General features: G+C 48.0%; 1 protein-coding gene and 1 pseudogene across 1 annotated transcript; both read right to left on the reverse strand.

The window, feature by feature from the left end:
* Window positions 1-3773: 3773 nt before the first annotated feature.
* Window positions 3774-5018, reverse strand: LOC112872866 (late embryogenesis abundant protein D-34-like; the record flags this gene model as incomplete). The annotated part of the gene is made up of 3 exons (XM_025935903.1): window positions 3774-4035; window positions 4156-4476; window positions 4593-5018. Coding segments are annotated over 3 exons (912 nt in total), but the record flags the coding sequence as incomplete, so codon positions are not given.
* Window positions 5019-15969: 10951 nt separating this feature from the next.
* On the reverse strand, window positions 15970-17278 carry LOC112877982 (annotated as a pseudogene).
* Between the last annotated feature and the right edge of the window lie 9189 nt (window positions 17279-26467).

The following is a 26467-nucleotide window of genomic DNA, read 5'->3' on the forward strand; positions in this document are numbered from 1 at the left end:
CCCTCTAGCTGGTCAGAGAGAGAGAGAGAGAGAGAGAGAGAGCGCGCGCGAGAGAGGCGGGCGGGGATGGAAAATGGAAGGAGACTGGTGACCGCGCGTGTATATAGCGCAGCTGGAAAGGCAGAGGCCGGGAGGGAGGCAGCAAAGCAGGTTTGATTAGGGAGGGCGCTTAGCTTAAGAGGAAAATAACAGGGCCTATAATTAGGCGCGATCAGCCTAATCCCCCTTGCTAAGCCATGTCCTAATTAAGTAGGAACAGCCATTAATCCGGCCGGCGCCCTCGCTAATCCCTCTCGTGCAAACGCAAAATCGGCGCACGGATCGAATTTGAATTCTGTGCCGTTGGGGCCGTGCGTGGCCATGCCCGCGCCAAGAATCAAATCAATTGCTACGAATATGGCCATATAAATAATTCTTAAACTGGGGCTGCACCGTCGCCTGCATTTGGATGGCTGGGATCGCCCAGGAGATGCGCTGGCACGATCCGAGCCGCCGAATTCAAAATCGGACTGGGATTTTGAACTGAAACTGGTGAGATTTGACGGTGTCATGCTCATGCATATGCGACGAGAGAGGAGATATTGTGCGAAGAGATGGGAGCAGTGGGTTTTCAAAGATTTCCATTTATTGCATCTTTGGTTGGTTGGGCACTGTCTCATTAATTCCAAATCCTTCTACACACGAAGTTAATTAATGTCCTTGCACCCAGCAGTTCAATTGAACGGATGGTAGCGCAAATAATATTACGAAATTGGAAGACCCGCTTGGGTACTCAGTTGTTCTTTTCCAAACGGGTATATTGTTCAACTATTCATGCAAAAAAAATTAATGCTCTATGGATTTGTGGGCTCTAGAGAAAATTTCATGAGATATCTTCAGGATTCCCTAATAAAAAGGAGATAAAAGATTCTAAAACCGCATCTGGGATATGAAAAAAGAAGTGCATGATTTTCCAAAGGAAAATACAGGGTGTCAAAACCAAACCTCGGTTATGAGCAAATGGCACACTGTTTTAATTGATTCCTTTTGCACTGAGGAACAAAGGAAGACATGGCTTGAAAACCAGATCCATGCTATGAACAAGCAGACCATGATTTTCCATAGGAAGATCTACAACAACTAAAACTGAGATGTGGGTTCTTAACACTATATTTGCTACTCTTCTAGCTAATAAACTTAAGAAAAATAAGTAGTAGAAACCAACAAACCTGAATTCATCGCCGAGCAGAGCCGAACATGGTTGCGAATCGAGCCCAGGTTATGAACAAGCAGCACCATGAATTTCTCTGGAACAAAGAAAAAAGACATGGTTAAGGGGAAAACGAGATGTAGGTTCTCATAACCATGTTTTTTTTATCCTTTTCGCTAATAAACCTGAGAAAAAGCAAAGAGTAGAGACCATTAGCGCACCTGATTTGATCTGCCGATTAGGGTGAAACATCGATAGGAACTATCAAACAATTGGAGGACAACATGGACAGAGGAGATTATATAGGCCAGAGGCGGAGCTACACATATTCATTGGTGTCAGCTGACATCGATGATTTCATGCAAAATCAGCGAGGAATCACTGTTTTTGCACTGTTCATATGTGGAGCTGACAATATTGTAACACAGAGCTGACATCGGTGGTCTCGTCTGCTAGCTCCGCTTCTTGTATAGGCGATGTTCATAACGGTAGCAATGTCTTCAAGCTAGATGTCAAGCATGTTGGAAACGTGAATATGTCGAGAGAAGACAAATGTCATATGACACCATTTGCCGCAATCCACGTGGAGATTGCACAACAGCCATTTGTAAACATCGGCAAGCTTAGATCGTTCTGTAAACTGTTCAACGACTAGGATTGGATGAAGTATAAGACTGCACGAGGGGAAGACTTCAAACATCAAGCGATGTCGTATTCACGTGGTGACTCCACAAAAGGAACTTCTCAACATCAGCAAGCATAGATCCTTCCAGCAATAATTCAACGGCTAGAGTTAAGGTACATACGCGGACCCGTTGAGATCAGGCAAATGTTAAAGGTTACCTTATAGAACGCCAGCATGACCCATTACTTAGTTGGGCCATGTTGTGTCACCCACTCACCCAGCCCTATATGAACAAGCTAAATTTTTTTTCACTTCCCCATCCCTATTCTAACCCCATATAAAGTCCCATTCCCAGCCAATAAAACCATGACATGCTAAAAACTATAGATTCCAAGTCTCACTAGCCATCTAACCACACACACAAGAATCACTACTAACCCCTAATGTGATTTTTTTGCACGATCATGAAAAATATGTAAAATTTCGTCATATATGTAGTCCAAAACGATGGGATTGCCCTCAAGAAGGAAAAGGGAAAACTTGATACCACGTGCTAATCTACAATTGTGAGCGCTAAAAACATGTGCAAGAGGGCTTAGGGGAAGAGAAAATACACCTATATGGGGCAAAGTAAAATAGTTTGGCATGTTTATAAGTACGTGTGGTTAAATAGCATGCCTGCTTTATTTGGGGCTTTTTGACACCATTGCATCGTCTTTACGCAGGCAAATTGCAGTTTTACTCTTGTGTGCTCTATGCTAAGTTGCTCATGCTCCCTACAACTACGCGACTATGCCATCCTTCTCATGTACCCCCTCCGTTCTAATTACATATCATTTTGGTATTTTTAGATGCATAATTTTTGCTATGCATGTAAATATAGTTATATCTAGGTGTATAATAAAAATTATGCACCTATAAATGATAAAACGATGTATATAATTTAGAACGGGGAGATTATATATTTATACATATATTATGGTTCAAATTGGAAACTTGTACTTAGCAACAAGAACTTTGCCTAATGTAGGATCTGCTCGTGTTTCCCGCGGAGCCTAGCGAGGAAAGGAAGAAAGTCATTGGCCGTAAAGTACAGCCTACAGGGAGGCGACGAAAAAGGAGAGCACCCGTTAGTACAAGCAGTACTAGTTCTTCACATGAAACAGATCGGGTAGGTAGAGCCCTTTGGCACCCTGGCCGCGGCCCGGCCCCGTGCACCCCCGCCGCTTTCCGATGCCCTCCCTGCTCACCGTTTGTCCCGGCCGGTCCCCCGCACCGCCGCGCCGCACGCACGGGTACGGACGGGGAGGCCAGGCCAGGTATGCACCTGCCGGCCGCCGGTCCTCAACCGCCAACCAACTCGGCTCCCCAATCCATCCGTCCGTCTTGCATCCCCGTCCCGCGAGACGAGAGGCCGGCCAGCCGGCCGGCAGGAGCGACGACGACGCTTCACTTACCACCTCCACCACGTCGCCGGCAGGCTGCAGCCTCGTAGGTTCGTGGCCCCGTGCGGCACGTGAGCGTCGGTGCCCGAAAGGCACGCGTGCCTTTGCTTTTACATCGCCGGCTCCTTCGTTCGAGTGTTGTGGGCTAAAAGAAGCAGGTCAAGTTCGCCGGAATGGGCTGGGCGTGCGAACGAAACTGGTCGTATCGGCAGTCCGCCTTTTGGTTCGATCGTGTTATTTGCTTATTCGACTTGTTATAACAAGGTTTTGTTTACATCCCATCAAAATTCCAACTTTTTATACTTTCTTCCCATCACATCAATTTTAGGATACATACATAGAGCAGTAAATGTATGTAAAAAAATAACTGATTGCACTGTTTAATTGTACATCACGAGACGAATCTTTTAAGCCTAGTTAGTCCATGATTAGATAAAATTTGTCAAATACAAACGAAAGCGCTACAGTACCAAAACCAAAAGTTATAAAATTTTGGAATCTAAACAGGCCCCAAGTTAAGTTACTGGGAGGGTGTATACAGGCCATGGAGTGCCAATTGCAGACGCAATTGAGTGCCAATTACATTCGATGAGCACCCCTACTGGGGATCATCACTGCCGGCCGCGATTGAGCCGCGCGGCGGCGGCGATGGACGCGGCCACCCCGCCGGGCCGCGCCGCCGCGTCGGGGCCGCCGCGCGGCACCTCGGCGCCCACCACCCGCGCCGCGTCCTCCCGCTCCACCTCCTTGTCCGTGCCCAGCCTCGACGTCGCGTCCTGCACGCGTGTTCACCACAAATCAAAACCATAAAGTGCAGGAAGTACACACGATACACGCATGCACTGCACGTGGCTGCTGCTCTGCGGCCGCCACGTGAGGAAGGACGCGTGGCGTACCGCGAGGATGTCGCGTAGCGTGGCCCTGTCCTCTTCGCGCCGCGCGAAGGCGTTGGCGTCCACGGCCGCGCGCGCTCGCGCGGCAAGCCCGTCCGGCGGGGCCTCATCCGTCCCGGTCGCACGCACCTCCGCCGCAGCGATCACCGCCGCGTCGCTCGGCTCCACGGGCTGGTCGCCCGCCGAGAACGCCGTCGCCTCCAGCGCCTCGCCGATCGTGATCTTCGTCCCGTCCCTCACCATGCTTGCTGGCCCGCCGCCTCCGAGTTCGCCAGCTGCTTCTGCGGCGTCGTTCTCCGCCGCCTCAGTGTACTGCCCGACAGGTTGCATTACATGTAAACGCCGTAAGGTTCAGGTCTCCGCTTGGCATCAACAACACGGCGCACGGGCTAAGGCTCGTGGTGAGTGGTGACTCGATTATTGGGGGGATGAGACACCACCTGGTCGGCGACGAACTCCGTGACGACGCGGGCGCTCGGCACGCGCGCCTCGGTGACGGCGACGCCGCACTCGGCGGCGGCGCCGTCGGTGGCCGCCTCGTCGCGCGCCACCACGCCGCGGCGCTCGTTGCGCCGGGCCGCGGACTGCATGGCGGCGGCGGCGGTCCCGCCCCTGGGCGCCCGTCCGAGCACCGCGTTCTCCGCGGCCTGCATCATGGCCGCGTCCTGCGGCGCGATGGGCGTCCTCGCCAGCTCGCCCTCCACGTCGAACACATCGCCGTAGCGGACGGGGCCGCCGCCGCCGCCGCCCGGTCGGTCCTGGCCCTGGCCGTCGGGGTTCGCCGGCTGCCTCCTCAGCCGCTCCTCCTCCGATCCTGGCTCATCCTGGGATCTGAAGCTTCCGCTAGCTGCTGCGTGCGGGAAGCGTCGTCAGTGCTCTGAGCTTTGACCCACTCGAGGTTGGTTAATGAGGGCGAGCGAGCTGGATGAGAGGGGGCGGGTGTGGGAGGAGGCGGGGGACGTGTGCGGCCATGAGTCCGGGACGTAGCGCCGGCGCTGCGAGGTGGCGGCTGCGCACTGGCCCCAGGCGGTGACGAGCGTATGGGTGGGACAGAGCAAAATGGACACTCTGGCATAATGCAATTTGCCAATTTTGCTCCGGCCCGGTGGTGCGCAGTGCGCTAATGAACAAAGAAGCATCGGGGGCTCCCTCTATGGAGATGTCCCATTGTCGCAGTGATATTGATAATCATTCATGTCCTCGAGCGTCTCGTGATTCTGGCACACCTCCTCCACGTCTGTTTTAGCGGATCTAACACCAATCGATTGTTCATGCTAGACGTCTTTTGGTTGGGTTGGCGCAACAGTACCGTAGCCAACCTTGAAAATTATGCTCTTGTATTTATTTTGCAGCGCATAAGATATCTATTGACCACAGGATAGCGCTGCTGGCCAGTTTCAACTGCCTTATCGACGGGGAGCTCTGTGGAAGCGTATCTGCTTCTTTGCTGAGACATATTAGTTTCGTTGACATTAGGCATTGAAGCCGGTTGTGATTGCTGCTGCTAACTCATTGCTGTGGCAACTTGTCGTTTCACTTCATCCGCCATTCTGACATCGTTAGATAACAACCCTTCTCAAGCGCGCTTGCTCCTCGTTCTTACTTCTTTTTTGGCTTATGTAAGAGTCTATATTTTCACAGAATTATGCCTTTGCCTCGTGTTCAATCCAGATGTTCTAGATTCTCAAGGGCATAAGTCAGCTCATCTCTTTCTCTATCAGGCTGGAATATTCCTTGGGCAACTGCTTCTATGGTCTCCTGTAGTCTAATGGCTGCTCGCTGAATTCTTTCATAAAATTGCACTCGCCATTCTCTGGATTCAAGGTTCCGCCATGACCATAAAACCAGTTACTTTAAGGTTCAGGCCAGTTGATGGTTGCAGGTATGATACCTCTAGCAAGCAAATCTTGCTCCATCTTCTCCCATTTCGGGATCGCGACCTTGTAGTCACCTTGCCCTAGAGTGTGGTGATATTTTTTCTTCGATGCATTTTCTTCGTTCCTTTGCACCCACTAAATACCAAGCTCCGAACACTTATATGCTACAAATGCATCCCAGTAGCCCTTCTGTTTTTCAAGTGCTTATGTAAATATTGGCATTTTCCCTTACTAGATATAATGCTTAACTAATATTTTCTTAAAGGTCTGAAATTTTATGGCCATCTTCCTAAAGGTCTAGTCCTTAACTAATTCTTCAGACTCCGGTGGAAGTGTGAAATTATTCTTTAACTCACGCCAAAGTTGTTCTTTATCTCTTCGAGGTACCACTACATATTGTTTGTTTGCATTATTGGATTTTCACAACCTAAATCTGAGCGGGATATGGTCCCTCACAAGACGTCCACATTCTCTTATGTATTTTCCCGCAGCATTGGTGGGAGTCTTGGGTTCGCCATCATATGCCACTTCTATGATAATATATCGCTCTTCCAATTTTCTGGTCGGACCTCGTTTGCCTCTTTTACGCTTCTCCGATGCCGAGGGCTACAAATAAAAGACATATTATTATTCATGCTCAATAATAGTCATTGTCTATATTATCATATATATATATATATAGAAGAATAAAATGTTAGATATATATACATTCTCGGCTTGTTGATTAGCACCATCATCGGATTGCTCGGTCTCGTCACCAGACATATTGAGGTATATGTTGGTATTGCTGGCATCATCATCACCTACCTCTTCTTCTTCTTTGATATGATGATGAGCATCAGCACCAACTTCTTCTTCGATATTACCATCGGCAATCATGTTCGTTAGGAACTTATTACAAACTTCATCCTCTCTCGGGTCCATCTTAACTAGTAATAGAATACAAATAAAAAAATCAAGAATTTATGTAAAATAATTAACACTAAATAACTACACAATTTCTAAGGAATTCTATGTAATTAACAATGCACTTCTTCAGGGTTAGTTATATAAAATAAAGTTAAGAATCAGCCATATAAAATTTTGAAGGACCTATATGTAAGTAACTATAGACTTCAGAGTTAGCTATAAAAAATAATGCTAAGGATCAGCCGTATACAATTTCTAAGAACCTATACATAAGTAACAATAGACTTCAGGGTTACTGATGTAAAATAACACTAGATCAGCCCTATACAATTTCTAAGAACTTATACATAAAATTTCTAGAAATATACACTAAAGTAAATATACATGAAATTTTCAAGAATTTAATCTCATCACTGATGTCACTATCAATTTTCTACAAATTAATCTAGTCACAATAGCCACTATATAAATTTTCGAGAAATTTTTCTAGTCATTAAAATAAATATACAAGTTTCTAGAAACTTTTCTAGTTATTAAAGTCACTATGCAATATACATGAAATTTTCAAGAACTATGTCTAGTCACTAAAGTCACTAAATTTTTAATATACAAATCCTCGATGAAGTCCGATTAATCATCGGAGACGGGAGCCCTTCGATAGAATTTGGCTAGTCCTCCTCTGCCTGGTGGTAGACGATCCAAATACTCCTTCGACTCAGAGAAGGACTTGTGGTACAGGATCTATCTCAGACAGAGGCGGACTCGGTTCGAGGGGTTCCAAGTTGTTGATCAAATCATCGATTGAACGGTTGACATCCATGGCGGGTGGTACGGGTGCCTCAGGCTGCTTCTGGTCGCAAAATTGATTTCTGCCGAGACCGTTGGCAAAGTCGTACGGGAGCAAAACCCCTTCAGTAACATAGAATACTAGTCGAGAGAACTAGTAATCTAAATATTACTGGAAGTTTGGGAGCAAGACCTCTTCAGTAACACAGAATACTAGTCGAGAACTAGTAATCTTAACATTACTGGAAGTATTTGATGGGTAACCATGTAGATGCTTTATTTGGCTAATCAACGGGTTCCACTAATTATTGCCAAACGAGACGACCACTTATGGCAATCGTATGGCTCGGCTGTGGCAGGGTTCCCTAAGCTTAGCCTTGAAGAAATTGAATCATTTTCTTCTTTCCCGAGCCCCATCCCCACTGGCCCTATCCTTAGCCCCCGAGCATTGGTAAAAAAGGCTCCTGACATGAGAAATAGGTGACAAGAGATCGGTTAAAAAAAGGTTGCACTAATTAGGCTGGATGTTCATTGGACACGTCTCAGAGTAGTATAGGGAGGAAGTCATGACTCGAATAATAAACATAAATGGCGACCCTCACTAAGTGGTAAAAAGGGGTGTTTTTAGGTTTACGGAACCCCTTGTTTTGAGATATAGTCCCAAAATAATGGTTCAAACAAACAAAACACCTAAAAGACCCTCAGAAAACCTCCTTGAATTGGGTACTTAATTTATGAATAAATTATTATTCGGGTAGTCCGGTCGCCTTTCTTCGTAGTCTTTGTTGAGTGGCGGAGCTCCCAAGGCCCATCGGAGAGTTTGACATTCAAACGCGGAATGCTTGCTCTTCGGGTGCCACGGGCATCGCCCGTGGAGGGCTTCCTCGAATCATTCCTTCGAACTGAGAGTCTTCTTTATACGGGTGGATTGTTCCCCAGCTTCTTGCTTGCGCTTCCGAGTTATCTCCAGGTAGTCGAGAGGAATATGATAGTTGGTGGGGCTATAGGCCTTCACCTCGTTGCACTCCTATTGCCTGGCGATGATGACGTTGTGGGCATTCTGGCCGGCGTTGATATGGTGTGAAGGTCGCTTGTGGAGCAGTCGTAAGGGTTGCCACTCCCCCACTAGTTTGTCTCAACCGTGTGGTGCCTGTGTTCGGCGCGCTTCGCATTGATGAGCTTACGGCGTTCCTTCTGAATGTTATCTGCATCTTCTACCTTGATGTTGTCTAAGAATTCACTATCTATTGTTACGTCCACATCTTCGTCGAGCGGATCAAGGAGGTAGTCGTCGCAGTCGTCTAGCTGGACACTCTCTACGCCTGCACAGTCCTCGCCGGCGTGAATCATGAACACTTCTCGATTGGGCGCGAAGCGTTTAGCACTCTGCGCCACCAGGTCCTCATCTTCGTCGTCGGATGGAGGGAGGGATCTGCCTCCTTGAAAAGGGAGTTCGCCGGGTGTGGTAATGGATGATGGTGGATTTGATTTGAGAAATCTGGAGGGTTTCGTGCCCTTTCTATGCTCAGACTTGCCCAACCAATCTAATTCCCTTACTAGACCCCGTAGGTTACTTATTATAGGTGTCACACGAGTAGCTGAATCCGAGTAGTTGTCGGAAATAGTAGGCCCCCGACATGCGGTGCCTTCTCCTTCTTCGAGTGGTAGTAGATGATCCAAATCCTCTTCCAATGCGGAAAGGGTCCTGGTTGAACCGCCTCAGACCAAACTGGACATGGCTTGGGGGTTTCAAGTTTGCCGATGGAGAGAGTGCGCGTTGCGCAAAAAGTAGATGGTGAAGCATAGCTTTGATTCGTGGGCGATTTATCGACGAAGCCGACTAGTTGGAGATGATTCCGACTAGTTGTTGACTGTGCAGAGCTAGTTGCCGAGTAGTTTAAGACTCGTCCCCGACTAGTTTCCAGTCGAGACATGTAGTTGAAGTAGTCATTGGCGCTACCGATTTGTCGAAGCAGTCGTAACTGAAGCGCAAGCCGAGTAGTTGAGGTCGTTGATGCAGCACGTCAATGTTGTGACGCGGGCTGGAGTTGAGCGGAGTAGTCGAAATCTTCCGGCTCCCTAGGGTTGATACGCTGAAGGGTGGATTCTGCCAGAGTAATGCAATCTGCGATACTGTTGTCATCCTGAAAAGGTAGTTCCTGCATGAAGGCCACAAGGCGGGAGTCGTATTCAAGTAGTTCAGAGGGCTCTAAGCCCTTCCAATATTTGAACCGGCCTTGCGGCGTAGACGTTATGGTCAAACCCAGGTGACTACCCGAAAAGGATTTGAGGTGGTCATCAGGTTGCGAGTGGTTGTCGAGAGCAGGGGCCCCCTGACAAGCAGTGGCTCCCTCGTCCTCGTTTCCTTTCGAGCTCCGACTTGAAGGTGTAGTACTAGTCAACAAGTACTTTGCGTCGAAGTCCGATTAGTTGTTGAAAATGCCCCCCACAAGCGGTGGATCCCTCGTCTCCAATCTTGAGAAGACGATCCATGTCCTCAGATCGGAGAGGGACTCGGACTATGTAGCCTCCTCAGATCGGTTTGAATCAGATCCGGGTAGTCCTGGTGCAGCACGAGTTGAAGTCGCGTTGAAAATGGACATTGTCTCGATCTCCCCGACATGATCAGGGAGCAGCAATTCGTCGAGGTTGTTGACAAACTTGTTGAGGTCGCTGCATCGACTTGGTGTAGAGGCCTCCAGCTTCCTGAAGTTGGCTAGGTGGCCGTTGAAGCCACCCGAGCCGTTGGCGATGTAGATCTAGGAGCCGAAGATGAAAGTTGTACCCTCATCAAGAACGGTTCTGGTGAAGCTAAAAGATGCTATCGAGTTCTCCGGTGGATGCTCGATGAACACCCCTACCTAGCACTCCAGCTATCGGTGTTTTACCGCCACATCCACCGAGGGATACCCCCGAGGTGGTGAGTTTAAAGGTAAGGTGTCGACGAGATCAGAAACTCGAAGGTGCAAGGAACATAAATTTAGATAGGTTCGGACTACCGAGAGCGTAATACCCTACGTCTTGTGTGGTTTGTATTGCCTTAGGCGTTGATCGGGGTGATCTCCTATTTGGAGGGGGTCACTGCTCGCCCTTATATAGTTTGGGGGGATAGGGTTACATGGGAGTTCTGGTTAGATACGAGCTCAGCAGTCCTACCCGAGTATTTTTCGGGTAGTCTCCTTCTGTTCCGACTAGTTCTACTACAGTATAAGTAGTTATACTACGTTACGAGTAGTTACAACTGGTGTAGTGCGTGTGACATGTCCCACCCCTTATCCTAACATATGTACGCTATATGCACAGTCCTATGGGGCCGGTTCTGACAAGCCCTCGCAGGTTGAGCAACGTAGTCATAATAAGGTAGTATGGGAATGATTGAAGCATAACAAGTAGTAATTATTTGATGCACACATCCGTAACAATCAAATTAAAGGTCTTAAAAACCAAACTTGTATTTATAGATGGACCGTGTAAGTACTATACTCGGAGTGAATCACACATAAACCGTAAAATATGTGTTAATAATACATCATCTCATAAATTACTATCTGTTGTTCAATCAGGAAAGCAAGCATCTGACGAGTTGATTGGCAAATAAAATATTTAAATAAATTTGTTTTTTATAAGTTGTTGTCTTCCTCTATTCCTCCACTTCAGTGGCAATGTCCAACTTCAGATTTGGTATCTTGAAGCCCAAAGATCCATTATGTGAGAGCGCAACAAATTGTTCAATTATTCAAATTGTTCAATTATTCATCGTATCATCTTTAGTAGTTTATAGCTTGCAAGAACAATGAAAAAACATGAATATTGACTTACAGAATTATTTCTGTACGACTTCACATGAACTGCTGAAGTGGTCGCGTTGTTGTGTGGCAGCATGACCTCATGGTCCTGTGATTCACAACTTATGAACTACTATAAAGCAAAACAAAAAATACTACTCTATATTATGAAAAATACTACCGATACCATAATTATGAAAATACTTCTCTAAAATGTGGAAATACTACTTGAGTAAGAAAAAAATACTACTGTAATTTATAAAACAATACTACTCAAAAGTGTTAAAATACAAATATGAACAGAATACTACTCTGAATTTTGAAAAATACTACTTTAGCATGCATCTGTCTTGCACGTGGAAGCACAATAATAATTTTTTATGCTATGAAAATTACTACTACATTAATTTACTCATCTTTACGAAGGCATCGATTCTGCCCTCCAAATCCTACAAGAAAGTGGAGAAATCAGAGTGGGAAACATGGCCTAGTTAGTGTGAGATTTGGCATTGAGGGCACGCAGTTGTAGACTGACCTGGAGACGAAGCCACGGCACTCGCAGTCAGTCGTGTCGCCAGCTCATCGAGGCAGATCCGTCGAGAAACAAAGATGACAAGCAGATATCGTCACCGGTGCTCTGGACATCACTTGAAAAATATCATGCGGAGTACCATATAAAAAAACAAAGAGTGATACCTTCTTTATCAGTGATGCACATGTTCTCCAAAAGCAGCACATGACCTGGTAGAGGTTCTTCCGAAGCCCGAGCTCCACCGTGCTACAACACCAAATTAGATTGGTGCAATTGATCATTTAATTTATGAGAAAAAATATAAAAAACACAACAGAGATTGGGAATGGATTGAGACCATAGAATTACCCAAAAATCCTTGCGTGTACTAATTGCCGAGAGCGACACCAATTATAACTGTCGAATCACTGCTCCTCCGAAGGCGGTAGCTGTGGATTCCCGCCGTCGCGGTGTCCTGCAACACTAGTACAAAACGGTTGGATCATCTGTCTTCAGACATTTTTGCTGCTCCGCATCTGGGAGGAGGTGAGGATGCATGGAGCCACTACCTCCATGGCCGTCGAAGTCGCACGATGATGCGACGGCGAGGTTGCGCACGGGGAACTGCCGGGGAGGTCGGTGCATCTGTTTGGAGTGGTTCTGCACGGCCTTAGCTCCGGCTGCCAGGTGCATGCCGAGATGCACCAGGACGTCGTCTCCTACCCGCCTGAGTGAGGGATGCATGGTGTCACGGCCGCTGTGGTTGCTAAACTCGCCGATGATGTGCTGGTGAGGAAGCGCTGGGATGTGCAAGCAAGCAAGGTCGTCGGCGCATCTGCTCGGGGTGGTTCTGCAGGGCCATAGCTTCAGCAGCCATGCGGTGATGCGGATGCACCAGAATGCCGTCTCCTGGCCGCCTGGCCGCCGGGAGGACGGCGCCGCCGCCGCCGGCCAGCCTGCCATGCGCCGCCACCTAGGTTTCTCCGCAACTCGATGAGAGAAGAGAGAACGTAACTAAGGGTTAGGAGTTATATATATAATGTCAAATCGTATTTTAGTTCAATTAGCTGGGAGTAAATTGGTAGATCATTTTACGGTTTGCTTTGAAAATTATATGGTCGTGGGATCGATGAGGGAGAGAGAGGTTGACAGTCGATTCACGAGAGTTTCGAACCATTCTCATATTCTATCCAAAACGTGAAGTGTAAGACTGCCTCCAACGATAGGCAGGCAAATTGGCTATGCATTTCAACGTTTAGCTACCCCCTGCAATTTGCCTAGCCAGCTAAAACCTTCTGCACCCAACAAAGCAGCTAAAATAGCTGTAGCCGTTGGCCCTATTTAATTTTGCGCCAAAGAATGGACGCGTTTTGTTTTCCCGCTTCAACGTCAATTTTTACCCCGCGCGAGGCACACAACGACAGAACGTCTGACTTCGTCCTCCTTCCCTGTTTCTCGTTCAGGATTGCCGTGGAGCCCGTGGAGCGAGACCCATCCAAATCTAGGACTGATCGGTGGGCGCGTGAGGATTTTGGCAGCGTCAGGAGATGGACTTGGTGAGTAATCCCCCTTCTTCGTCTGATGAGTCTGGTAGCTACGTGTGCCGTGAGGATTAGGGCTGCAAAATAAAAAACTGTTGCTGCATGTGAAAGAGAACAGCAGGTCCGTTGATATCATTATCTCAATATTGTGATAGGCAACTTTAACTGCCTTTTTTTTCCCATATGCACATGGAGAGCTCGAATTTAGCAAGTGAAAATGGCTGCTTATTACACTCCTTCCAGTTTTATTACACTCCTTTTTTGAAGTCTTTGTTTAATCCCACCTAGACACTCTCAGTTCGTTTAATACCATTGCTCTCAGATGTGTTTTGTTTGACAGTGATTGCAAATATGTGATACTTGCTTTTGGGAATTGGAATAAACTACATTTTAATGTGTACTTTAGCTAGTATCTTTATTTCTGTTTGCATGGTTAAACTGAAACATTCCTCCTTGCTTTAACTGAACGCTTTGAACATAGCCCCAATTGCTTATGATTTCAGAAAAGCATTTTTGTTATCTGTGTACTAAAACTTTATGTCTAATCTATGTTGTTCAGACATGTCAAACATGACAGCTTGGTCCTGCCTAAAAGACTCACATTTTAGGCAGAATAAACGGAAGAAAGATGAAGAATGCATGTTAACTTCAATTATCGCATCTTTGGAACCTTCTAAACGTAGGAGGGGTGGTTCAGTTCCAGGACATAAATTTAAGCGTCGTGATAGAGAACCAGCTTTTGCGCAAATTATGAGGGATTACTTTGTTGATAATCCTTTGTACAGCGAAGAGGACTTTCGGCGATGGTATGCAACTCTTTGTTGTTGCCCCTTTTAATGTGTAACAATTCTATAAAATAATTGCTAATATATTATCTTCTCATGCATAGATTTAGAATGAAGATTTCTTGACATGGTCTGCAAGATTACCGAGAAGAATTCTTATTTTCATCAACGTGAGAATGCTTGTGGGCACAAGGGCTTCCATCCCATACATAAATGTCTTGTGGCTATGAGGATGCTTGCATATGGCGGTCCAGCTGATTCGTTTGATGACACGTATCGCATGGCCGAGTCAACAGTTCTAGAGACCGTGAAGCAATTTGCAAGAACCATCATTTCTGTTTATGAGAGTGAATTTTTGCGGCCACCGACAAAAACTGAGCTTGACACCATTTTACAAGTCAATGAGGCTAGAGGCTTTCCTGGGATGATTGGCAACATTGAATGTATGCATTGGAAATGGTCTAATTGTCCGACTGCATGGCATGGTCAGTTCAAGGGACGCAAAGGCAAACCGACCATAATCTTGGAGGCCGTTGCCACGCAGGACCTACGCATATGGCATGGATTTTTTGGATTGCCTGGCTCCCTTAACGACATCAATGTGCTCCATAGGTCTCCGGTGTTTGATGATCTTGCTGCTGGAGAGAGACCAAAAACTGAATTCCGTGAACCAAGTACGACATGTGTTATTATCTTGCTGATGGAATATACCCTGATTGGGCTACATTGGTAAAAACATATAGCGAGCCAGTTAGTCAAAAGGAAATAATATATGCAGAGACACAGGAATCAGCAAGGAAGGATGTTGAACATGCTTTTGGGGTGCTTCGGTCCAAATTCAGGATAATTTATAACCCTGTTAGGTTGTGGAGCCAAAGGGATCTAAATGACATCATGTGTGCATGTGTTATTCTACACAACATGGTGATCGAAGATGAAAGAAATTTGTATAGTGATCACCGAGAGTTTGAGAGGTCTTCAGACCCTCCAATTTCTGAAAATAGAGATGTGCCAGAAATTTCTGAATTGATTAAGTCATATTCCAGAATTCGTGATAAGGTTGTGTCTAATTCTTTGCAAAAAGACCTCATGGAACATATTTGGTAGCTGTATGGCAACGGTGCAGGACCTTTTGTAAATAGACAAGGCTTCTGTTGGTACATGGAAACACAGGTCCTGGCGAACAGTAGCAGTCTCTTTTGTTAGCGAACAGCAGCGGTCTCTTTTGTTAGTGAACAGCAGCAGTCCCTTTTGTTAGCGAACAGCAGCAGTCTCTTTTGTTGCTAGTATAAGTTATAAATAGTTAGTGAACAGCAGCAGTCTCTTTTGTTGCTAAAGCTGCTTTGAATTATAATTGTACTGATGGACACCCAATGACATTCGTGATATGATATCTAGTCTCAATGATATATATGATCCTATCCATAACTTGTCAGATATAAATAAGCACTCAATCACTGGTACATAATTCAATTTAGAGATGACATTATTATTGTACATAAGTCATAAACAGCTTACAAAGGATGGTCCAAATACACATCAGAAATTAAGTCTGATACACGTGCCACCACAAACTGGTGAAACAAGTTTGCGAAAATAGTTTTAAAACTCAAACATGTTCGCAGAAAAAATTACACAAACACAACTCTCATACAACAACTTAGGATTCACTAGTTGGGGGAGTGTTGATGCCTCTTCTCTTCATGATTTCCATTTGTTTCTGCTCGTACATCGCACGCAACGGTGGAGTCAACTTCTCAAGATCCTGTGACATGACTATAAGATCTGCATTCCACTGGTTTAACTCATACTCATTCTATCGCAACTTGGAATCAGACTCCATTATTGCCCATTTTTTCTCCCAGGCAGCCCACTTCTTCTCCCAGTTCAATTTCTGCAAATCGAGCCTCTCTCTTCCCATCTGGAACATTTCCTGCCTCAACTAATCTTCCTTCTCATCATTCTTCTCTCCTCTTTCATGCATTTTCTGTAGCATTTCCACAGCTGTACTTGACGATGAGGTATAACCCATCATCCGGGATCTCTTCTTGGCGCTGTCCCTTCCTTCAGGTCGTTTAGGGAGTGCACTACCGGTGTGCATAGAATTTATTTCTATTTCAGAGTCTTAGGAATGCTTTTGGTTAGCTTTTTGTCCCATGTTAGTTTCCGCCATCTTCTCATGCCACTTCGGCTCTCCTCGAAGAATGGAATTGCCATGGCTCTGTATCCTCATACATCCAAATGGAATCATTAATCTGTCCAAACAAAAACACATTCATTGATGCAAAAATCAAGAACAAAATGTGTAAAGATAGGACTCATGTATAAAATGATGTACCCTGTCCTGCTCATTCTTGCCACTTTTATTCCTCCTTTCAATTGCAGCATAGAAACCACAAAATTTGCTGACAGCCTTCTGTATTGTGGTCCAGCGATTTTCTATGGAAATCTTAGTCCTACTGCTCGCTCCAATGTTCTCAGTGAAGTGTTGATGCATTCTTGCATAATACCCAGCAGCAGATTGGTTAGTTCCTATAATAGGATCTATGCTAACATGCAGAAATGCTGAGCAAATTGCCCTATCTTCCTCCATGGAGAATGCCTTTCCTCGCTGGAAAACCTTCTTGTTTTTCTTATTGTTTGCGACTGCACTCTTGTCGACTTCTTGAACCTCCGGGTCCTCAGTGGGGTGTTGATGAAATGATGCAGTAACAGCAGGGCTGACAGGCTGAATTGGTACACTCATGTTATGCATTGATCCAGTAAATGCACCAGTAAGGTGGTACTGAAATAAATTAAATTTGAATTAATGAAGCATAAAAATTACTATAACAATAACCCAAAATAAATAAAGCAAACATACCTTCTCAAGTTCCTTCATGGTTGAGGCCCCGGGGAGCGACCACTCTTGGGAGTTGAACTCGTTGTCCATCCTGAAATATTGGTGTATCGTTAGTTAAACAAGTTTTTGTTTCTTAAAAAATTCTCTAACTTCAGAACTGGGAGCAAGTGAACAAGATTTTATGATTATTTTGCCGTGAAAGAAACACTTTCAGGATCAGCTGTTACAGTAGGAAGGCGTTTTTCCTGATGCATGCAGGTTTTAGAAAAGATCTACGACTAATCGGGAGGCATTGAAGATATTAAAGAAAGCTCAGGTCTGTATGTTTGCTTATTCATATTTGAATCAGTTCATCACCATCTAATTTTTGTATTCTAATTATGGGACCTTCTCACTCCTTTCACTAGGTTTGTACTGTAATTTCTGCCGGCATGTAATTAACAGCCTGTATTCTGCGCACAATCAGACTTGCAGCTCGTTTATGATTTAGCTTTTCCAAAGAAACACCAGGACATAGCAACCAAAGTGAGGTCGTAGCTAGGCACTAGCTACTACATCATAACTGCAGTATAGAAAGAAATTAATCTAGATGGTGCTGGTGGCAAAATGCAATCTAGATCAGTATAGAAAGAAATCGAATCTGCAGGTGCAGCTTCGGCCAATACAAGAGCGGCGCCCCCGCGTGCTTGCCACCTGCACTAATCCTAAACCCAACTGCTAATCATATAAAAACAGAGCAAGGGAAACATGGATTGAAGGCCATAGCCAGTTGAATCGTGGATCTCGCCCGCAATAGGACTTAACACCTACATCTACAGACCAGCCTTCATGGACGAGATGGGGATTCGGGAGGAGAAGATGGGAGAGCAGAGCCTCTGCCAGTGGCGGAGCTGCAGGGTGGTCTAGGTGGGCCGCGGCATACCCTAAGGCCCAGCCCACCAAGGATCACCCCAGCGGCCCAGCCGGCCAGCCCACCAAGGCACCAAGGCACCAGCCGAACCAGAGCCTCCACTCCTGCAGGCTGCAGCCCCGTCCGGCGTCCGCCCGTCCGTTTCTCACTTTCTCCAGCCGCGTCCTCGGTCCTCGAGTACTGACGGCGGTCGGCGGACGGCCTCGTGCACTCGCCTGCTCGCCAAGCTCCGTGGTCCGCGCCTCCGCCTCCGCGTCGCCCTCGCCTGCGACAAGTGCGCACCGCAGTCTGCTGCTTGCAAGTGCGTCCCTCGTCTCGTCCCCCACTCAGTACTGCCCCCACTTCATTCAGAATTTCAGATCTATTGCTGTATTGCTGCACCTCGATGCGTAGATTTTCTTATTATGTTACTCCTAGTCAGTGAGAACTGAGAAGTCCAGTTATTGTGTACTTAGGTGCCCAAGTAGTCCTTTGGGGGGTCTTCCTGGCTTGTATTTGTATTACCAAGCATTCTAGATTTCTAGTAATAGTAGTTGCTTGCTCTGCACTTCTTGAATTGTTAGGGCGTTAGGCAATGTGTGATACTGTGATGATGACTTTGGGTTACTCCGTTACTAACTTACTATGTTGTTATATGTGCACTACTTGCGCTTTCAAGTTTGTTTGTTAACCTGAGCTTCTTTTTTGGTTGTGGATTTTAGCACTATCTTTACATGACAGGTGTGTCAGACCCGGGGCCACGGAGCTGTGCACATCAAGGAGTCCGTATTGGGCTAGGTGATAGGATGTGTCCTGTACCTTATTTATGTTGTATTCTACCCACATGCGGAGTAGGACTAGTCAATACAGAAGAAAACTACTCGAGTTGTACTTGAGTACAATTCCTAAGCTAGTATCGGGCTAGGATTCATGTAACCCTGTCCCCCCGGATATATAAGGGCAGACAGGGACCCCTCTCAAAACATAAGATCACCAGATCGACATCAAGGTAATACAAACCATCATACAGGACGTAGGGCATTACGCATATTGCGGCCTGAACCTGTCTAAATCTTGTGTTGTCTGCACCTTCGAGTTCCTGATCTCAGCGCATCTCCACCCGAAACCTACCACCTAGGGTATACCCCTCGGTGGGCAGCCGGATAAAACCCGACAGCTGGCGCGCCAGGTAGGGGCGTGCATCAGAGATCCGCTGGAGAACTCGATGGCTCTTTCCAAGTTCCCCAGTCCCATGCTCCCAGAGGGCACAACCTTTGTTTTTGGCTCGTGGGTCTGCGTTGCCAACGGCGCAGGCGGTTTCTGTCGGCACATCGTCAACAACACCATCAAGCCAAAAGCACTCGCCTCAAGGCTCGATGAATTTGTCGATAACCGCGACGAGTTGCCGTTTTTTGATTCTGCCAGGGAAATCGAGGCAGACTCTGTCACTACTATTCCTTTTTCCGCGTTGGAAAAGGATTTGGACTCTTTGCTCCAGGCTGGGAGCTCCGATGCCACCGCATGTCGGGGGGCTGAGGATCACCTGGCCACTTGTGGGTTGATGATCACCACCACCTCCGAAGGACGAATCGTTCATTGGAAGGGGATGGATCTGTCTGATCTACTCGGACATGAAGACCGCTTGGTAGCCCATCTTGAGCCTTTGCCTTTTCAGGAGGGCAGAGCGTTGGCTACCATCACCGCGGGCTCGACTGAACTAGTCGAAGCCCCCTCTGAAGAATTCGCAACCCGCCAAGTTCTGATGGCGGAGGAGGGGGATGATGATGCCCTCATCCCCATTGGCGCACTTGACAGGATATCAGAAGACAAAGACACCGCTGAAGCTGTGGACGAGAACGACGCCGAGCGCGACGCGCAAGGAACAGAGCTCGTGCGGTTCGTAGAAGGCGGGCCAACGAGCGCATACGTTCTGCATAGCGTGAACTCGACGCCGAATTTGCCGCGGTAGATGAATGAGGCTTCAGGACTCCTGTGGCCAACATTGCTCGGGTAACAGCACTACTCGAGTGAGGCAATGACCCCAACGTTCGACAAGCGCTCCTCTATGCCCAACGGGCGTGGGTCCAGCTAGACCAGCAGGCTCCAGCATCACTCGTCAGGGACGAGCACGTCGGAGACAGCCGAAGCCAGGCCCCAAGTCGAACAACAGGTCACCGTCCGTGACGCCAACGCAGCAATAACAATGATGGTGTGGGCGGGAGTCAGTTCACCGGCGGGAGGCGGCAGCCACCTCCGGCAAACAACTCGAGGCAGCCCAACCCTCCATGTCCACAACCAGACCTTCACCAGAAGATCAATGAGGGGCGTGATGCCCGGTCAGTCCTCGACTCGAGGCGACGGGAACACGAGGTAGTCGAGCGAGATGATGCTGACTGCAGCGATCGTTTTCCTGCGTTCACTGCGAGATTCAACAGCTATAAGTACCCGGAGGGTTTCAAGCCGATTGGTATTACCAAGTATGACGGTAAGCAGGCCCCCCAACAATGGCTCCGCTGTTACTCCACTGCTATTGAGGTGGCTGGCGGCTCCAACACAACCAAAGTCGTCTACTTTCCGATGGCTTTGGAGCCTGCACCGTTGACTTGGCTGGAAAGTCTCCCTAACGACTCCATCGACTCCTGGGAAGGCCTCAAGAAGGTTTTCATCGACAACTTCCAGGGGGCGATATCCCGAGCAGGAACCCGGCACGACCTCGCCCAGTGCAAGCAAGAGCGTAATGAACTCCTCCGATCCTACACCCGCCGTTTCTTCGATGTGCTGGCCACCATCGCCAACATCTCGGAGGAGGACATCATCGACTGCTTCTACAACGGCCTCACAGACCCAGGTATATATCGTGATTTTGGGTGTAACAGGCCGAAGACGGTTGCAGGTCTATGCGACATGATGCACGACTGGTCTGAACAAGAAGAAAAGATGCGCGAGAGGTTTCCAAGACACACCGACCTCAACCAGAAGCGCAACAACGACAACCGGGCTGACAAAGGCCAGCGGGACTTTTCGGGTTCTTCCCGAAAACGCAAGCCAGACGATCTCATCGCGGCTGTGGAACGTCCTTCGTGGGGCAAGAAGTCGACCACGCAGGAGCAGTTTGAAAAACTCCTGCAGAAGAAGTGTCCATGGTGCGTCAACTCCAAACACGCAGCGATCGACTGCTTTCAGCTCAAGCGCACCTTTGGCTCTCCTGGAAACGGCAAGAAGAATAAGTCGACGGGCAAAGAGCCCGAAGACGAGGAACAGGAAGACAAATCTGAGACGCCCAAGTTCCAGGATACCTCCAAAACCGTCAATGTCATCTTTGGCGGTGATGAAGATTTTTGCTCTAAGAGGGAACAGAAGTTGCTGCTACGGGAAATTCTATCCGTTGAACCGGCGGTACCACGACCACTCCGATGGTCGGAGGTCCCCATATCATTTTCCCATAATGACCAATGGACCAGCTTCTCTGAGCCTGGGAAGTTCCCACTGGTGCTGGATCCAGTGGTCGCAGAAGTCAAGCTTACTCGGGTTCTTATCGATGGTGGGAGCGGACTTAATCTTATCTTCGCCAGCACGCTGAAGAAGATGGGTCTGGACCTTACCAACAAGCTCACTCCGAGCAAAGCTCCTTTTACGGTACTATCTCTGGCAATGCCGCGCACCCACTTGGAACAGTCGTTCTTCTAATCACTTTTGGGACGAGGGAGAATTACCGAACCGAGTTCATCAAGTTCGAGGTGGCCAACTTCGAATCTTCCTACCACGCTATACTGGGGAGGCCGGCGCTCGCCAAGTTCATGGCGGTGCCGCATTATGTTACTTCTCAAGATGCCAGGACGCAGCGGCGTGCTCACGCTCCGAGGCGACTTGAAGAAGTCCTATGATTGCAACCAAGAGGCCATCCAGTATGCATCCACTTCCCGCGTGCCAGATGCTTCCGCAGAAGTACTCGCGGCTGCACAGCAACTCTCTCAAGCCGAGCTGGACATCCCGACCAAGAAGGCGAGCCAATCGGGCGTCAAGTCGACGGGTGATATGGCTCTCAAGACGATCCAGCTCCAAGAAGGCGACTCCTCCAAGACAGCCATTATCGGCGCTGGCTTGGGCGACAAATAGGAACTCGCGCTCATCAGTTTCCTGCGGGCTAACCGAGACATATTCGCATAGAAACCATCGGATATGCCAGGAGTGCCCAAGGAACTGATCGAGCATAGTCTTAATGTATATCCACAAGCTGTACCAAAGAAGCAACGGCTTCGTCGTTTTGCCCCTGATAAACGGGAGGCTATCAAACGGGAACTAGCTAAACTCCTCGTGGCTGGATTCATTAAAGAAGTAATCCACCCAGAGTGGGTAGCTAACCCGGTTCTTGTATTAAAAAATAATAACGAATGGAGAATGTGTGTCGATTATACTGATCTCAACAAGCATTGCCCAAAAGATCACTTTGGGCTCCCTCGCATCGATCAGGTAGTCGACTCAACCGCAGGTTGCGTATTGTTTTGTTTCCTTGATTGTTATTCAGGGTACCACCAGATTGCTCTCAAGGAGGAAGACCAGATTAAGACCGCATTCATTACTCCGTTTGGGACTTATGCCTATAAGACGATGTCCTTCGGGTTGAAGAACGTAGGCACAACCTATCAGCGGGCAATTCAGATGTGCTTCGCTGATCAGTTACACCGGAACGTGGAGGCCTACGTGGACGACGTGGTCGTAAAGACCAGAAATCCCGAGGGCCTAATCGCGGATCTGGAAGAATCTTTCGCCAGCCTAAGGAAGTACCGATGGAAGCTTAATGCGACCAAGTGTGTTTTCGGCGTCCCATCGGGTAAATTGCTCGGGTTCATAGTCATTAACCGGGGCATCGAGGCCAACCCTGAAAAGATTACCGCCATCACTGATATGGAGGCACCTGCCACAATCAAAGATGTGCAGAAACTTACAGGGTGCATGGCAGCTCTCAACAGATTCATCTCCCGGCTCGGGGAGAGAGGACTACCTTTTTTCAGACTCTTAAAGCGCCAGGACAAGTTTCACTGGACAGAGGAAGCCGAGCGGGCCCTGCAGGATCTCAAGCAACACCTACAGTCGCCCCCGATCCTCACAGCTCCATTGCCGGGTGAGACCCTTTTACTTTACATTGCGGCAACTACCCATGTTATTAGCAGTGCCATTGTTGTCGAACGATCCGAGGAGGGCCATGCTTTTGGCGTACAGAGGCCCATGTACTTTGTCAGTGAGGTACTCTCGGAGTCTAAGGTGCGGCACCCGGCGGTTCAGAAGCTTCTCTACGGCATATTGATCACCTCAAGGAAATTACGCCACTATTTTGAAGAGTACCAGATCAACGTGATCACAGATTACCCGCTGGCGGATATCCTACACAACCAGGACGCCACGTGTCATATCTCAAAATGGGCAGTAGAACTGGGGGCTTTGTCGATCGACTTCAAGCCACGCACTGCAATCAAGTCCCAAGCTCTAATCGACTTCATGGCAGAGTGGAGGGAAAATCAAGTTCCAAATCCAGTCAACAAGCCAGAGCATTGGACCATGTACTTCGATGGTTCTCTCAAGCTCGATGGCGGCGGCGCTGGAGTTTTATTCATTTCTCCAAGAGGCGAACAACTCAAGTACGTCCTCCAAATCCTCTGGGAGGTATCCAACAATGAAGCCGAGTATGAAGCCCTGCTTCACGGGCTTCGTTTGGCGATATCACTTGGGATCAAGCGACTACTTGTATACGGCGATTCACTTTTGGTCGTTCAGCAAGTCAACAAGGAGTGGGACTGCAACAAGGAGACCATGGAAGCCTATGTACAAGAGGTACGCAAACTAGAAAACAAATTTTCTGGCCTCGAAGTCCTTCATGTACTACGGGAGCACAATGTCCCCGCAGATGCCTTATCTAAGCTGGGATCAACCCGAGCACAAGTCCCAGTAGGGGTATTCGTACAGGAGTTGAAGCAACCATCCATCAGCCTTTCACCACAGGTCTCCACCGGCACTGGCTCTGTACGGCCAGAACGGGAGGTCATGCTGGCTGGCGAGGACTGGAGAAGACCCTTTATCAACTTCATCCGAGATCTCGTATTACCGGCAGGGATAGACCCTAAGAGCGCTGCTGTCGCCCGTGTCATGCGACGGAGCAAGGGGTTTGTCCTAGTCGAAGACAAGCTTTATCAGCGCGGCGCACGATCTGGAGTACTCATGAAGTGCGTCACGATAGAAGAAGGCCTGGACATTTTGCGAGAGATACACGAGGGCGTGTGCGGTAACCATGCAGCATCACGTACGCTAGTAGGCAAAGCGTTTCGAGCTGGCTTCTGGTGGCCCACCGCCGTGTCTGATGCCGAGGATCTGGTGCGAAGATGTCAGAACTGCCAGTTCTTTGGCAAGCAAACTCATGTCCCGGCCCACACCCTCATCACTATACCGCCTTCCTGGCCGTTCGCTTGCTGGAGCCTCGATATGATTGGGCCTTTCACAATGGCGCCAGGAGGTTTTACTCATGTTCTGGTGGCTATCGACAAGTTCACCAAGTGGATCGAGTTCAAACCGATCGCCAAGCTTACTCCAGACAGGGTGGTCGACTTCATCTCCGACATCTTGCATCGTTTCGGCTTCCCCAACACTATTATCACCGATTTGGGTTCAAATTTCACGGCCAACCAATTCTGGGAATTCTGTGAAAACTCATCCATCGAGGTCAAGTATGTTTCGGTGGCACACCCAAGGGCAAATGGGCAAGTCGAGCGAGCAAATGGCTTGATCATTGACGGCCTCAAGAAGAGACTCTACGATGCCAATAGCAAGAAGGGCGGGAAGTGGATTCACGAGTTGCCACATGTTGTCTGGGGGCTCAGGACTCAACCTTCCAAAGCCACAAGGCAGACCCCGTTCTTTCTTGTCTACGGCTCCGAGGCAATTCTCCCAGCAGACATCATGTGGAAATCCCCAAGGGTCGAGATGTATAACGAAGGCGAGGCGGACGAAGCACGACAGCTGGAGCTGGACTCTGTCGAAGAGGCTCGCTGCTCTGCTCTCGTTCAGTTAGCTCGTTACCTACAGGGAATCCGGCGATATCATGATCGCAACATTAAGGAACGGTCGTTTAGCATAGGCGACCTTGTCCTTCGTCGCGTTCAGGATGAGTCGGGTTTGCACAAGCTTAACTCGAGATGGGAGGGACCGTTCATCGTCACGAAGGTTACAAGACCAGGATCTTATCGACTACAATATCTCGATGGTCAGGATGTACCCAACTCATGGAATATCCAGCACCTGCGACGGTTCTACCCCTAAGCAGACTCACTTTCAAATCCTGTGTGCGCCAAAGGCAAATTTTTTCCTTTCTGGGTCAATATGGCGGCTTTGCGCCACATGACTCGAAATGTAAATTCTTGAATACAATGCGGAGGCTTTGGCCACGCTCAAGTTTTATACAAATCGACTACTTGCTCCAGGCATATGGGTCGTCGCGATGATAATCGTGCTTTTGTCAAACTAGTTAAGCCCGTCTGGCTCGGGTTCTATCTAACTTGTCTGACATGTCCACATGATGGGCCATATCAGCTACTCCTGAAGTCGTCACACCCAGGGTAGTTCTCGACTGTTTGCTATGAGGCATCCTAGTCGTCGCACCACAAACAGCGCGTTCCGGGCATGTTGGGTCCCCTCGTTCAGATCTTATTTAGCCTACCCGGTGAACTCACGAGCTATATCGACTACCCTCTGAGTCGCTGCACTCGGAGGTAGCATGTCCCTGCTACAGAGCAGATGGGGCTCTTAGACTTCATATAAGGCTACAAGACAACAAAGGTGGTTTCTTATATTACAAAAGTCATAAACATTAACGGTTCAATCCTGGACCATGTTTCCTACAATTTTCTCAGCTACTGGCCGGACCTCTACCAAATACTCGCGGAAGTTTTTGTCAGTACAGTCAGCAGCTGCACCCTCCGCGAGTACTTCTAGCCGAGCCTTTGGCCAGAAGGACTTCACAAGGCCCAAAGCATGATCCACGTATGTTGTGGCTGCCTCGGTGATGAAGTTGAGGATTTTTTGCGGCGCCCCGCGAAGTCGATCCAGTAGGGGTGGCCCATCTTCAGCGCCGTCCTCCCGAGGGTCCACCATCTCTACGAGTTCCTGGGCCGCTGTCCTCAAATCTTCGAGTTCCTTCTGGCGCTGCTCTTTCTCCTCGCCCAAAGTCTTGATCTGCTGGAGACAGTCAACCAACTGCTTCTCCGTGTCAGCCATCATTTTCCGCAGACTCTCGACTTCATCTGCATGGCGATACAGCATGTTCTTCAAATCAGTAAGCAATCCCTCTTTATAATTTACGAGTTTTTTAATTTCTGCGATGATAAGCAGGTTTCAGACCATGA

Source organism: Panicum hallii, chromosome 9 (assembly GCF_002211085.1).
Source record: "Panicum hallii strain FIL2 chromosome 9, PHallii_v3.1, whole genome shotgun sequence".
NCBI lineage: Eukaryota > Viridiplantae > Streptophyta > Magnoliopsida > Poales > Poaceae > Panicum > Panicum hallii.